The following is a 17,333-nucleotide window of genomic DNA, read 5'->3' as shown; positions in this document are numbered from 1 at the left end:
TCGTAATTTTAAAAAAAGTTATTATTTTTTGGAAAAATGCTATAAGATAATTTAAAAAAAAAAATTTTACTAATAGGAAGTAAAATACTATAAAAAATCTTAGTTCGGAACTTTTTTTGATTATTGAAATATGCTTTACAAGATAAAAAATGGTTTATGTTTTAAGAGGAAAAATTAACTTATTTAATGTGAATATGAGTAATTACTTCAAAGTTACATAATATATTAAAAGTTAATAACATATTTTTAATGAAGACAGAAAATGCTAATATAATAAAATGTATTTAGATAAAATATCATAACACGAAAATTGAATAATAATGTTGTAGGAAGAATTAGTAATATCATTCCCATGTTTTCCCATAAGGTTGTTCTTTTTATTAAAATTTCATAAATCCTTATTAATAATTACTTTACATTTTAGCTATTTATATTTTATGTAATATTTAATTCAATCCTTTAGAAATGGTTTCTATTCTATAGCACTATCTAATTGAAAATATTTCCAACAATTGTAGTAAATTATAGAGCATATTTATTTATGGTATCTTTTTATTATACTTGTAAAATTAAATAAAGAACATTTTTTTTTATCAGTATATATATATATATATATATGTGAATGTGCTTTGTTTATTGCATTATATATATTATGTAGAAAAGGAAATTCTCAAAGAAAAATATAATTTTTAAATAGGATTTTTTAATTTTGAGAAAAAATAATTATAATGAACACAAATACAGTTAACAGATGAGAATTTAAATACATACAATAAATGAACGATATTAATATGTAACATCTATTAACTCATAACAGATTAAGATGTTTTTATTATGTATATAGTATATATATATTTTGATATAATTTATGATATAGTTTTTGTGTAAATTATCATTATGTTTTCAAGTATATGAAAAGTTTTTTTTCTTATTAATTTTTTTTTTTGAGAAAATTTTATATATAAATTAAAACATAGAACTGTTAAACAATTGGTATGTATAATAGATACAAAGAATTGTATTTATAAATGTGAAAATAAGTGTATATTAAGAAGTAATGGAATAAAATAGAATTATATAAATTTTTGAAATAATATTGTATGAATTCAAGAATAGTGTTAAAGTTTTTTTTGTTTTTATTTTAATTCCAAATTGTAATTTTTTCAACGTTTATCATTTTCTGAAATCATTAGTATTAATATTTTATATATATATATGTGTATTAACATCTTAATACTTTCATTGAATCAAGTATTAACATAGTGTTCTAATGGATAATACTAGACATTTAAGAAACGTATATTTAATTGGAATGTATTTTAAATGCTTCCATTTTATACTTCATAATTAATGCTTATTATTTCGTTTTTATTTTTTTATATTCTTCTTCTTTATTTCCTTCAGGCATTGCAAAATTTAAATAATATTTTTTGTTAACAGTTTTTTTTTTTTAAATATCATCTAAATATATGATTGATGTACACTTATGAATTTATAAGTGTGTTTTTCTGCTACTTCATAGGATTTATATACTGTACTGTAATTAACTCAAGAATTTATATGTTTCATTTTCACTTATCCACTCTTCTATATCGTAAATGAAACTGTCTTCCTCCGTGTGAAAGTGGAATTCCTTATTTCTTGTATTTTCTAAATCATTTATGTTATATTCAATTATTTTTTCTGTAATTTCTTGTTTTTTATCTGAATAATCTTCTGTTTTCCACTCATTTATGGAACTATCCAAATATGATTCTTTATTTTCAAAGTTCTCTTATTTACATTTTTCTAATACTGTCATAGTACTAGAATACACATTTTTGTTAATAATTTTTTTTATATATATATATAATTCTTCATAATTTTCTTTGTTCTGCAATTGATCTATATTTACTAGTGATACGTAATTTATGGTTTCTTCATTTATACATTCATCTAACGTATTCTGGAACTCCTCTGTCAGTCTTTTATGCCTGTCATGTTCGAAATATTTTTCTATAATAATAGCCTATTTGGGTATCCACAATTTCTGTAGACTTTTTTCTCTTAATAAAAATATATCTTTGTAATATTCATTTGAAAATCACTTTTTTAGTTCTACCATTTCTTTTACGTAAGCTTTTTCTTTTTTCATTAATTTTTCAAATTATTAAACCAATCTCTTTTTTCAATTTTTCACAAAGATTTCCATGTTTTTCTGTTCATTAATTCAATGGAATTTTTTGTTTTTCAATATCATTTTTACTTTTAATATTCTGTGGAGAGTTTATCATTTGTTAAATTAGTATATGATTTATATTCTTCTTTTGCGAAGTTCTCTAGGCACAATGCTAAAAAATCCCCTTTGTTATATTAGAATACATTATCTCTGCTTTCATTCAGTACTTCCATATGTCCTTCTCTAATGATTTTATTCTTATCCTTTGTTCTATTTGATATATTTAAAATTTTTATATTGTTATCTTATTGTATTTTTATTCTTTTTTTGATTTCTTCTTCATCATATGTATGGTGTTCCATATCATTACGAGTTAAAATTTTACTTATCCTGTAATAATATGAAGATATTAGTATTCTTAGGAATTTCACTTTCATTGGTTTTATATATATATATATATTTTTTTTTAATAGCCTTATTAAAGAGTTCTATAATATAAAAAATAGATTTATAAAATAAATTATTACAATAATCAAATGTTTATTACATTTTTAATACTTATATTTTATATTACTTTAATAAAAAGGGAAAATACAAATATAACAGGAATGCTTATTAAAACAGGTGATACGTGTGTTATATGTAAATTTTCTACTGTACGTTTAAGTTAGTTTTAAGAATATTTGTTATTTATTATATTTACTTTAAATAGAAGAAAATTAAAGAGTATTAATTGTACCTGAAGCTGTAAGGGGTTCTTTTGAAGAAGGTAAAGCTGGAAGAGTTTCTTTATCAGGTGATGAAATAATATCAATATTATGAGATATTAAGGAGACTGAATTATTTGCTATAACTGCAGAATCAGTTGTAATTTCTCGTGGAGATTCAAAACCTTTGGAATCTGCTGATATAGAATCAATTGCAGATTGTGACTGTACATCTCGATCATCTGTATTTTTTGCAGATGAATCCTAAAGGAGAGATCTTTTCTGTTGTCATCTATGACCTTGAGTTCTAATATATTTGTTCACTTGATGCTGTTTTTGGTAATTAGATGATGTTCTTGTGCCTTTTCTTCTTGTACTTTTCCGCCATTTTTTACTATTTTGTCATTTTCTGCTATTTGATTCTTTTTTGTCATTTAACCTTCTTCTATTTGACCAGACGTTCGATACATTTCTTGTTTTTTAACGTTTACTTTAATTACAGCTTTTTTGCAAGGAGTGGTTCCCAAGACTAAACTTGGAGTATTTTATTAAATGTATGGGAATTAATTAGGTCGCTATTTCCTTGCGTTCGAAATTTGATTTGTGGATTTTTAGTTTTGTAATTGTCATTATTAAATTTTCTATTATTATCAGAATGATTCTTCATATTTTGAAACCCCGTTTTATATTCTTTACATTTAATTATATAATCATGATTACTATTGCGTACATATATATACCCTTTTTTAAAGTATTTTATATCATTCAGATATTTTTGATTCTGTTCACAGAAATTTTGAGCATCATATGATAATTACAAAAGTTCTCTACAATTATTATATAAAATCAAAGGACACCTGTCATAATTAGTAACTTAATTAAAAGGACCTTGTAAATAATTATTAAGTAATTGTTCCAAGTTTTGTGATTGACTAACATGTTCTGGTGGTTTATCTTTTGCCTTAATTAAATAATTAACAAATGATAAACATTTAATTCTAAGTTGTTATCATTCAATTTAATTAAGGAAGTATTTTATTTATGTAAATAAACATTAACCTTTATAAATCTCAACTTTTTTGCATATTCTCCTCCTCCAAAACATAATTCACTGCTGTTCTAAATTCAAGTGAATTATTAAGAATTATTTAAGAACTAATTTTAATGTTAGCTGTATTACCACCTTTTTTATCATAATATATATATATATATGTATATACATACATACATAGGAATATTAAGGAATAAATTTTACCTCTTTCATGATGAAATTATACTATGACTATAGGTGGATGTATATAATCATCTGAAAGAGAAATAATAGTATATAATTTTTAGTTTTTTAGAAATATAATTTTTAGCTAATATGTACTGAAAAAAACTATAAATTTATCAACTATAAATGAATTTATATGAGAACTATGAATTAAATGGACGTATAGTTATTTTATTATATGCGCTTCTTAGCTTTTTTTTTGCCGTAAATTAATACATTACAACTGGAAATATGTTTTAACTATATTTTAACATTAAATCACAGTTATATATATATATATATATATATATATGTTTATATAAAAGTAATATTCGTTTTATAAGGAAAAAGCGAAATAGTCAACAATAAAAAATTACATATGAGAAATATTACTAAGTAATATAAAATTTATAATATAAAATTACCATAATTGTTTGTAATGAGTCTTTTTTTTCCCATCTTTCTCAATGTAGATTCATACATGTAAATATTATTATCTACATTACTGAAATAATTTTTCCATTTTTTCGGGAATTGATCTGTAAAACAAGCAACTGTTAAAACTGATGTAAGTTTATTTTTCATTGCGTTAATTTTTTTTCATTTTGGATACATATTATTATATTTCTATAATTATAATGTGTACATGTTTTCACATATACTGTGTCATTTATAGAGATGAGAAATTATAATATATAAATTAAGCTAATTTATCCATATAGTTGTGAAAAGTACATAGCATTAAATTCTAATTATGACACTCAATATTATATATGTATATGATATATATAAAATTTAATTATTTACTGTTTACTTTATTTAATGGAATATTTTTAATATAGTTTAATTAATTATTTATATATGTTCATCAGTATATGTTCACTACGAATTTTATGTATGAATGATTCCATTTTACATAAATTTTAATAAATAGAATATGTTTTAAGAATATTAATTTTTAAATATAATTTTGATTGTTCATGCAGAATTTGAAAAATTATTAGGTACCCTTATATAAATATTATTTATTCTATGTTTAAAAAAAGTAAAATAAATTATAACTTTTTAATAAAAAATATTAATATAATAATTCTATGTAAATGACATGATGTATCATATTAAATTATGAAAAAAACATTGAAGTCTCATAATTATGTATAGTTAAATTCGAATTACTAGCCTATAAAAAGATATCATTCATTTTTTGATTTTCTTCTGCTTTTAATTAACTATATAAAAATTTATTTTTAAAAGTATTAAAAAATATTTAATTAGCACAAAAATTAAAAATACTTATGTATTAATGCATATTTCTTTTTAATATATGAACTGATTAATTAAAAATTACAGAACAATTTATACGTACTACCATTAGCCATAGATTTAGTCAATTATGTAAATATATTACTTCTAATTTTAGTTCTTTATTAGAAACAAGTTCATGAGAGATAAATTATGGTGAGAAAAATATAAAAATATATTCATATTAACTGATAACACAATGTTGTAAATATTTATTAATATAAATTATTATGTTAGTATAGTTATCTCTAATCAATTTATTATATTAAAGAATCATTTTTTTTGTTTATTTTGATTTTTGAAATTTAATTTTATGAAATTTTTATGTTCCTTTTTCTACGATTTCTTTTTGTTTTAATTAATAACATTATATACAATTTCTTTTTAAAATGTGCTAATTAATAACAATATAAGGAGAAATATATATAAAAATAAATTTTTATTTTTTATGATATTATATATTTAAATAGTCATTTTTAATATTTTAGATATTTGAAAAAACATAATATTTAATGGAGGTATGATAATTGGTGGGAATACAGGAACATAAAGAAAAATATGATTTTTTCAAAATTTGAAATAATGTGGAAGGATTTGCATAATAATTGTTTTCAAATATATATGTAACAATATTTATATGTATTTTGATATAATATATAATTTATTGTTACATTTGTGTATAACAAGAATTTATTTTCCACAGAAAATTATTTAATTTTTAGCAGTATACTATATAATTATTCTATTAAAACGTTTTTTTGAGTTATTCTATAATATATATATTTAGCTAACATTAGATAAGTGAATACAATAAAATTTTCAATAAACATATATAAAATAGAAGAATAATTGAACCGTAAATATAACACGTAAAAAATAAAAGCTTTCAAATTAGCATAAAAATGATTGTTATAATAGCATTATCATTTATAATTGTGGTTTTTAATAATTTTTGTTTGAGCACTCATTTATATAACGTACTTCCTCTAATTTCTGAATTATTGAAACAATATGTTTATAGCATTTCATTTTTTTATAAATTTCAAGTTTTCCATATATTTAGGTTTTTATTTTATGAAAAATATAGATAAAAGTCCATAAAAATGGGATTTAGAAACAATGTTTAGTATAAAAAATGTTTTAAAATAGTTTAAATTTATTATCATGAAAAGGTAAAAAGAAAATAAGAAGAATATTTCTATATTTGTAACAAAGTGGAAATATAAGTACTTAATGATATTAATATTAATTAATATAAAATATGTTGACAATATCATTTTTATTATTAGCATCTGATGCAATAGTTAACGTTATTATATTATTTAATTAATATATATTTACGGATATATTTTATATCCTTCAATTTTATAGTGAATATACTAAATAATACATGTATTAAATAAAGGGATTATATATGAAAGAAGGAATGATTATTATGTATTTCAAATATAAAATTTTCCTGTAAAAATTTCTAAGTCTTTACTTGAGTACAATATGAAACATACAGAGCAATGAGGTTTTAATATTTTAATCACTTGTATGCATTTAATTGCCTATTGGTATTTCAAATATATTTTTTAATAAAATAATTCATGAGTTTTATATACTTAATAAAATAAGTAAAATAATATATTTTTAACGTATCTTAGATAATTATCTTATGTATATATTATATAAATAATGTGGATATTCTGTTTCATATGGCAATGTTATTAATTCTGTATGGTATGATAGAAAAGAACGTTTGATTGATTGGGTTAATGCATTGTAATAATAATTATGTATTGCATTTTTTTATAATCAAATCTTAATTCATTTTATTTTACGTTATTTTTTTATGAAAACTGTGATTATTTTTCAAAAACGAAAAAGTTAAGTCTATAGAAATTTTATTTAATTATTAAAATAATTATTTTTCATATTATTATTGTAAAAATTATGTTATAATAATTCATAAAGATTTATTAAATTTTTGATGTTGATGAAGAATACAGAATATTCATATCAAAATTTTATCGAATAAGTACTAATTAAGTTTTAACACATACTTAAATATATGGAAAAGTGAAAAGAAAAAAGAAAACGAGCAAAAAGAAAAAATAATAATAAAATAAATTAACGAGTTTTAGTTATTAAATTTAAATAAAAAAGGATGTATGAAAGGATATTTAATAATACTTACATAATTCTTAAAAAAAGTTATTTGTTTTTATGTAAATAGTTCTATGTAATCTTATTAAAGATATCTTAAATTTTCTTTAAATTAGAAAAAAAAAATTTTTGTCTTCATTCATCGCTAAATTTTCTTGATAATTATGTAGGAATTTTTTTTAATATTATACTTTTTTTTTATAACAGGCTTTTTGTATAGTTGAATAAAGCAAAATAATTTTTGAATTTGCGTTTATATGTGGTAATACATTTTATATTTTCAAATTTTTACAATTTTACATATTGCTTTCTTTATCATATTTTGTATAATTTTATTTTTATTTGTTATATGTGATAAAATATTTACTATTTACTATACTTATGTTAATTTTATGAATTTTCTTTTATTTTTATATGTATCATATTATATACAAATTTTCTATATTTAATTAATTTTTAACATATATATTCTACCTCATAGTTAAAATTATATATCATTATTATTCTGGGGTAATTTTTCACTTATCCATTGTATGTTATATAGATTTATTTTATGTTTTAATTGAATATAATTTATTTTTTTTATTTTTTTTCTTAATATAAGTCAGCATGTCACCTCATCATCCGAGCTTTTCAGTATATGCTTTTTCTAAATTATTTTGCATTTATTTGAAGTCAATAAACAATATTTCACCTAGAATAATAAGAAAATTGTAATCCAGTATTACCAGTTCTTCTTTTATTCGATTTTGGAGCACGGATCATAAACTTCCGCATATACGGATCATCATAATAATCGTCTATTATTTTTTTCCTTGATACTTTTTTGTGAAAACATCTTCCAAAAGGAGTAAACTATTATAAAAATGAATAATAAAAGATATATTGAATTTTTTTTTTCATTAATTATAAAATTTTATGGAAATTAAAAATAGGAAATAAATATATTTTGGATTTTATTGAAGAACATTTACTTACTTTATAATAAAGGAAAATAGTGGAAATGATTCCCGCTATCAGAGTAAATGCGATTCCCACGCGAAAAAAATTGTTTTTGAACGTGTTTGAGTCACTATTTAGTTTAATTCTAATTCTTCTTCCGGGAGCATATAAACTCAATTTTACTCCAACAGTTTCAGTTTCGCGAACATCCGGCTCTCTGCAGTTTTCTGATACATCTCTTGCTAATAGTGGATTTTGGCATGGAGCATCTTTATAAGAGCTCTTATAGTTCACATCTGATGACTGTGAAGAAGATGATTGATCTGCTTGTTCTGAGATTCCGCTTGATACTAGGTTATTACGTTGTAATTCTGCAGATACAGAAGTTCCTCTTTGTCCATAGGTTGTAAAAGGACCAAATGTCGAAGAAGCTTGAAGAGAAGGTGATAATGGCATAAAATGAGATTTATCAGATGTCAGAAAAATATGACAATTAAGTTTTCCACCTTCTTTTGTTTTATCTGAAATTTTGTCTTCGTCATAATCAGTACACTTGAAATAGTAAATTGAACCTGTAATATTTGTTAGGGAACTCTTTGAACGTGATGTAACGCCGGATGTTATAGTTGGAAGAGCTTTCATCAAGTTATCGCATTTTTTTTGTTTGGTAGATTTTAATGTAGACAACAGTATATTAGGATCAAATTCGTCATCGCATTTAAAATAGTCTTCGCAGTCTATCAAGAATGAACCATAGCAACATGCATCCTCCCCTTTACGCTCATTATATAATTTAATAATATATTTAAGGTATTTTTCATATTTATCAAGTGTAACAACATTACATGTGTCAGATGTTCTAATACTGTCATAATTTTGAAAATAATCATACAAATATTTTTCTTCTTTCATATCGTTTAGTTTTTTTATAATATCATCATTAAACTCATATTGGCAATATAACGCATTAGAAATTTTTCTAATATTATCTCGAACCTGTTTAAATTTATTAATTATTGGTTTGGCCTTATCATCATTTGTATCATCTCCTAAAATTTTCTTTATATTATAATACGTCCAATATCTATAATGTGAACAGAGAGTTGTAAAATTATTTGTATTAACATATCTAGATAAAATATGTGTATTTCTTAATATTTTTTTACAGAGATTGTAACACTTTTCTTCAGTATTATCTTTATCATTATTGAATGCAATACAGTAATCATCATAATTCTTTTCTTCAACATCATTATCTAATTCTTTGTATATATTATATGAAAAAGACCCTTCTAAAATTTTATCCTATAAATTAAGTGGGGATAATGAATTAGATGTAAATTTATAATTTTTTATTATAGAAGTGTTTCTAAATGTGTTTTAGTGGTATTCAGTACTTAAATTATAAGATATTAATTATGTTTTTTATAAAAATTAATATATACCCATTCGTTATCACTAGAAACTGACATTTTTTTTTTGAAAACTATAAAATACAAGAAAATGTCAGCACATTATATATTGATTTAGCCATATATAAAAAATAAAGATATAAAAATTAATGATATATATTATGAATTTTTTTTGTGAATTTTCAAAAATAAATAAATATTTGTTAGCAGGAGATATTCTATAATTCTTGTTAAGGATTAATATTCCATAACACCTGTGACATTTAATAAAATATTAATTTTTAATTTCCATACAAATAAATGAATGAGTTTATAAATTTATTGTAAAAACTATAGTATTAAAAGTGAATATATTATTTGTAAATATTTTATTTATTCTATTTATATGTAACATAATAAAATATCCTTTGATTATTTTAGTTTTTTAATATATGTATTTATCCATTTTGTCCTTTTAATATATAGTCTATATATAAATTTCCGCATAATAACTATATCTATAGTATAAATAATTATATAGATTTTACGTTTAGTACTATTTTACTTTAATTATTTTGTAGAAACTCTTCCGGATGTTTTTGTATTATGTATTTTTTTTTAAGAAAATTTTCTGAATAAATACATAACATTTTTTTTATATAAATGAGATAGAAGTAATATGTATGAATATATATATTAATCATAAAAAAAATTGGTTTTAAATTAGATAAAAAAATAATTATTACTAAAAAAGATTTAACAATTGTAATTGTGCTGCTTAAAGAGTTACTCATGAATTTATTATAATAAAATCGTTTCTTGAATTTTTATGGACTATGCAAAATATTATTTTAATTTTTCTTTTTCTTTGCATTATTTTTATCCTTAAATAACATATTGATTTTTATGTATGCAACATATTAAAAATACGATCATAAAGAAAAAAATATTACATTAAATTATTAAAAAAATATTATTAAAAAAATTAAGGTTTAACACTTATTTTTATTATAATATAAATAAGATTTTATAATAATATTAAAATGAACTCATATAATATAGATTAAAGATTTAAAATATACCAAATATTTTTTTTATTATGTTCAGGATATAAAATAATTATCAAAAGGAATTATTATGCTACTATGATATTCACAACATTTTTATGTTATCTTATTTATACATATTCTATTACTTAAAAATATATTTATCTAAAAATATAATAGAATTTTAATAAAATTTATTTTTCATTTTTTTGTAGGTAATATTCTGCAATAGAAAATGTTAATTTTGTGTGCATTCTAATAGGATATGTTCCATAAAGTCATCACATAATATCATAAAATATTTTGGAATAAAAATATGGTATAAGATACCATCAGTATTATATATGTAAACTGAATGAATTTCTCTCTTCTAGGAGTTTTATGTATGACATAATGACTTTATTTGTTTTTTCAAAATAACTAACATTATAATGTATATATAATTTTATCTAATTTTTTTTTTTTTTTATTTATATTACATTTTTCTTTTTGCTTAAAAATATTATGTTTTACTGTTTATTTTGTTATAATACTGATAGTAAGAATATTATGAATGTTTACAAATAAATGATTTCTAATAAAATATTGTGATATAAGTAAAACAAACTGTAATTAATATATTATATGTATCAAATAGTAATATTAATTATATTATGCATACATTTTTAGGTATAATGCGTTATATTTTCATTTATATTACTTTTAATTTATAAGGTATATTCGATTAAGATAATGATTTTTGTATTTTTCAACCATTATTTAAGTAATTTCATTAATAGTATTATTATAAATCACTTAACTGATAATCATACAGTCCAAATTGTACTAGTATCACATTTTAATTCTTTTATTATTCATTTTCACTAAAAAGAGTTTTTTTATTTATCTTAGTAAATATTTCATTTTCAATTATGTTTTTTATATAAAATTTGAATTAATTTTTTAATATCTTTTAACAATATTATTATCTAATTTTAATTATAACCCCTATTATAATATTATAATTCTTTTAATTCTTTTTATAATTTGTGTAATTTTTCAGTGATCCACACTTATATGTTCAATTTTTTTTCATAATATATGCTTGTAAAATTAGCTGGTTAGTAAACATATTGATACTTTTTTTTTCTTTTTTTTTTTTTTATATTGTATTCTTGAATTCGAATATGAAGATAATAATATTTATAATAAATGTAATTCTGAATATTTCGTAAAAAATATATTTAACTATTCATTGTAGTTGCGATAACAGTTAAAAAGATACAAAAAACAATTCTAATCGTATATACATTATTTATTGTTAATTGTGTTTTGGTATTTTTTCAGAAGAAACATAGTTAAAAAAAATATTATTAATTTAAAAAATTTATTTGATTATTTTTTTACTGGCATAAATATCATTTAATGTTATTAATATAACGTGTAACAGAAATGAATAAAATACGCGAAAATATATAATTAAAAACTATAATAAAATAATTTATTATTATTATTATTTCATCAATGAAAATAAAAGTAATTGTTATATATTTTATTTTAAAACGTAATACATGTTTTGCATAAATTGTTTCATTATGTTTTAAATATAATTCGCAACATATTTTTATGATGTAGGAAATATAAGGAAAAAAATTCGTCATCATTATTTATAGTGTTTTAAAGAAGAATTCTTTGGTTTAATTTGAAATATTGCTTTATGCTGAATAATTCATAGTACACATTTATATTTAATATACATATAATACTGATATTTGAAAGTCCATATAATAAATGGAAACTATAGCATTACATAATAACTTAATATTTCAAATTTAGTGTTATGTTAAAATTAATATATATAGCAAAAACATTTTTATAATAATAAAATACATACTCGTTTATAAATAGGAGCACTATAATTATTTACTTTTTGTTAATAAATATTTTTTCTTTGTAATTAGATATCTATAATTTATATTATATTTACTAATTTATAAGAATGTTTATTACGTATTTTATTTTTTAATAAAAATAAGTCAAAAATGATATATATATATATATATATATTTTTATAAAATCTAAATGTAACTAAATAGAATGATTAATAATTCTATATATTTGAACATGGAAAGTTTTTATTTCTAGATGAATATAATCATTATATTTTGTATGCAGAACACATATTTTTCTGCATGTTTTTTTAAATAATTATATAGTATAAATAGTTAAACATTTTAGTACATAATACAGATTATAATTATATAACTTAAATACGATTTGTTCCATTATGTATTATTAATGGTGTTTTATGAAATGATCAAAATAAATTAGAATTTTAAAAAGAAATATAGTGTTTTATATGAGTTCACTTTATAAGGAAATTGCACTTTTAATTTTTATTTTATTTATATCATTATTTAAAATACTTATTTTGTGAGATAATGCTAGTACTACTACAATTATATGTTAAAGAACATTTAATATGCTATTCTTACTATTACATATTTATTTTCAGCTTATAATAAGTATAGGAAAATGCATAACATTTCAACAGATTAAAATCCATTATAAATTACATATATATATAATTCTGTAACAAGGTTTATTCTTTGTATATTTATCATATTTTTAAGTATAATAGACAATTTAAGAGAGAAAGAAATGCATTTTTATTTGTTATTATAAAAATTATAAATGATTTATGATTTATGTATTATATTTTTAATAAAGTGAAATGAATAAAATTCGTTCATAAACGAAAGCATTTATATATTTATGCAATTTATTTTTTTTTAATTTATATGAAGGTATATTAATACGGGTGTCCTCATATAAAAAATATAATGAAATAAATAGTGACAGCAAAACATAAGTAATATTAATAATAAATGTAATAAGTTATATATAATTAACAAAAATATGAAGAATTTTTGTAAAAAAGTTTCAACAAACTTAAAAAAATTATCTATTACGAATAAAGAGGAAAATCCTTAGCACGTTGCTCTTATTCCTAGTAAGTCTCTTTCGATATCATAATGAAACATTTGGTATTAATAGAAAAAATGTTGGTAATTAAAATGATAGTAGAAAAGTTTTTACGGAAGTAAATGATATTAATTTAAAATATTTATAAGATGTATCATATTGCTTTTACATTAATATCATTAACACTAAAGGATAGAATGAACAGAAATATTTGCATCAACCTTTTTAAAAATTATGATCATATAATTAAATATACTAATAAAAATAGTAAGAATAATAATTGTAATATGAATTTCAAGTACTTTACTTATATTAACAATTTATATAGAAACTGCATAAGGGAATAACATACTGGTTTTAAGAGACAAAATTTAATTTGTAAAGAAAAATGTTAAAATTATTTTAAATGTAATATAATACATTATCCATATAACGTCTTATAAAAAATGGTGCGAATAAATTAAAGTCCCACTGAAAGCAAAGAAATAATGCTTGAAGCTACACTAATTAAGCTTGGTGTTATAAGAAGTAAAGAATGAAATTTTAAATTAATTATAATAAGAGCGTTAATATAAGAAGAAAAAATAGCGATAGATCCTTTTTACACTGTTGTTTTCGTTGATTATTCACTGCTTGTATTTTTCTTTTATTTTTCTATTCTACTAAGAATAACATCTGTTTATATTTATAAATTAAATGTATAAATATATGTATGTTATTTTTAATAAAAATTTATAATTGTAAAACAGATTAAATATATATATGTTTTGTTGTTAATGTGTATATTAGTTTAATTTTTTTGGAAAATGTTTTAGTTATAGACTCTTCAAAAATGAAAAACGTATATATAATATTCAACAAGTACAGAGGAAAAAATATTAAAGAATGCTCCAAATATATTTTATAGTAATTCTAAAAAAAATAAAATATGGATATCTCATTATTCTACATAAGACCATTAGGACTAACTTGGAAAAAACGTATCAAATGTATCAAAACATTGTTATGCATATTACAAAAGTTGATTTATTCTTAAATATATATAATAAGTAAATAAAATAAAAAAAATATATATATGTAAACAATTAATAATTTTTATTTGTTTGTTTCAAGTTTAACTTGTATATTCTGTTTTTGTATAAAGGAGAAAGGTATTCATTTATATTGTTTTTTAGTATTTAAAGTAATATGATTGTTCTATAATTTTTACTTTAAATGTCTTATTTAATAATATGAAAATTTTATATTTCAAGTTTATAAAAATAAATACGATTTTCTGTGTTTAAAAATATATTGTTTTTTTATTGTCGTATAAACTACAAAATATGTGGAGTATTTATAATAACAAATTCTGTTCTTTTTATGAAGTCGGAAAACGATTGAATTTTATATTTTTATGTGATTTACAAGCTGAATTTATGAAATACAAATAATAAAAATAGTAACATAAATGTAATTATAAATATATGATTATTATATAGAAGTTATATTATAGCTTATGAATTAAATGCATGATTTTGTCAAAATGTATTGAATATACAATATATAGAATATGTATAATATTGTACAATTATAACTTGTTATATAGGTATAAATGATTTTAAATAATTATTAATTTTTTGATAATTTTTTATTCAGTAATTTTCGGTAACTTTAATACAATTTACATATTTCTATATAATTTTTTGTTGAGTACAGCATTTTTTTGAGGAACGTCAGTTATAAGTGAATAATATGATATTTAGGAATGTTATTTAAGAATTAACATGTAAAAAGTATTTTGAATGTATATTTAATTAGTGTATAATATATAATGAATATATGATTTTTGTGTTTTATTTCACTTTTTACGCTTATATTTATATTTATTCTTCTTTACTATTTCCAATATATCCATTTAGAAATGGTGCTAAAAATAGACAAACACTTTGGATATAAGAAGAAATCTATTTTAAATATATATGTGGAAAAAAAAAAATTTATATATATAAAAATTGAATAAAAGTAGGTTATATGTTCTTAAAAATTAAAAAGGGTATTCGTAGATATGTTTTTTTCAGAAAACACTATAGAAATAATAATAATATAAAAAGCTCAGACAGAGTGTACTTAAGAAAATATATATATAAATTATAATTCGAAAGATTTGATTTATATTAGAAATAGATAATAAAATTATTAGTAATATATGAAAAAATGATTTCTGTTTGACCTAGTAATATTTAATGGATCATAACTAACCGAATATATATACAAAAAAGAATTTAAGAAATATTTTGAAATATAAAAGGGATTGAAATATATATTTAAAATTGTAGTGTGCTTATACATTTTTTAATAGATAATTGAATGAGATGGAATTTATAAAAATTATTTTTTTTTTATGTTTATTAGAAGTTTATAAAGGATTATTGTGTATATTCATATACTCTATTGATGCTTTAAAAATAGTAAAATTTAAAATTATATTAATGTATTAGAAATACATTTAATATATTAAACAAATAGAAAAACGCTTTAATTTTTTTTCATTTGATTAGTAACAAAAGCTGAAAAGTAATAACTATACTTAATAATTTAAAAGTCAAGAGCGAAAAATCTTTTTATATATATTTATATTAATATATATATAAATATGTATACTATATGAATGTGAAAACTGAAAGTGAAAGAATAATTATATTAATTTTGTGATATACATTAGGATATTGTCTATTATACAGCATACTAAAAATTTAAAGATTTTACATATATTTTTCTAATATATTATTTTTTAGAAAATTAATTTGCTTACACAAGTTAACATCAATTTATTGTCATATAGTTATTATAAAACATTTAGAGTTTTATATTTTTATAATTATCTATATTCACTATATTCAACAAATAATATGAAATATAAATATTTCTACACTTATAGATATATTTCATCTATATATAATTTATTTTTGTTATACAAGAGTTAACACCAAATATATGATTTGGAATATTAATTATTTATATATTAATCGAAAATACATGTACTATTACCTTCTCAATATAGTTGTCAAAAAGTAATATAAAGCATTAATAATTTTCCTAAATTATATTATATGTTATTTTATATATTATATTTTAGTATTTTTTATCTATTTCCTTTTGTGTTCTAAATTATATTATTTAAAATAATTTTTTTATTGTAAGTTTTTTTTTTTAATTATAATAATTTATAAAGATGTTTTTTTGCTGCATTTATTTTTTATGCTTTTTTTTTAAATGATCATTACTGAAGAACTTATATATTTATAATTTTTAAAAAGAAAGAAAGAAAAAAAATATATAAATTTTTTGATTCTAAAATATAATATATCTTATTTTAGATCTTATTTTAGTATTAAAATAAAATACATTTATTTAAATTATATAAAAACTTTAGCA

The 17,333-nt window shown here is 19.4% G+C and overlaps 2 protein-coding genes across 2 annotated transcripts; both read right to left on the bottom strand.

Moving 5' to 3' along the window:
* Positions 1-1,543: 1,543 nt before the first annotated feature.
* On the bottom strand, positions 1,544-4,129 carry MKS88_000294 (uncharacterized protein; the record flags this gene model as incomplete). Its single annotated transcript, XM_067219277.1, has 7 exons — positions 1,544-1,704; positions 1,783-1,973; positions 2,544-2,646; positions 2,898-3,129; positions 3,401-3,646; positions 3,925-3,984; positions 4,121-4,129. 7 exons carry the CDS (start codon positions 4,127-4,129, stop codon positions 1,544-1,546), a joined length of 1,002 nt encoding a protein of 333 aa, XP_067070385.1.
* A 4,134-nt stretch (positions 4,130-8,263) lies between these two features.
* MKS88_000293 (PIR protein) lies at positions 8,264-9,987 on the bottom strand (the record flags this gene model as incomplete). Its single annotated transcript, XM_067219276.1, has 3 exons — positions 8,264-8,428; positions 8,552-9,820; positions 9,961-9,987. The coding sequence occupies 3 exons, from the start codon at positions 9,985-9,987 to the stop codon at positions 8,264-8,266; spliced, it is 1,461 nt and encodes a 486-aa protein (XP_067070384.1).
* Between the last annotated feature and the right edge of the window lie 7,346 nt (positions 9,988-17,333).

This window comes from Plasmodium brasilianum (genome assembly GCF_023973825.1).
Source record: "Plasmodium brasilianum strain Bolivian I chromosome Unknown PB_00_15, whole genome shotgun sequence".
Lineage (NCBI taxonomy): Eukaryota > Apicomplexa > Aconoidasida > Haemosporida > Plasmodiidae > Plasmodium > Plasmodium brasilianum.
This window is presented reverse-complemented; position numbering and strand designations above follow the sequence as displayed.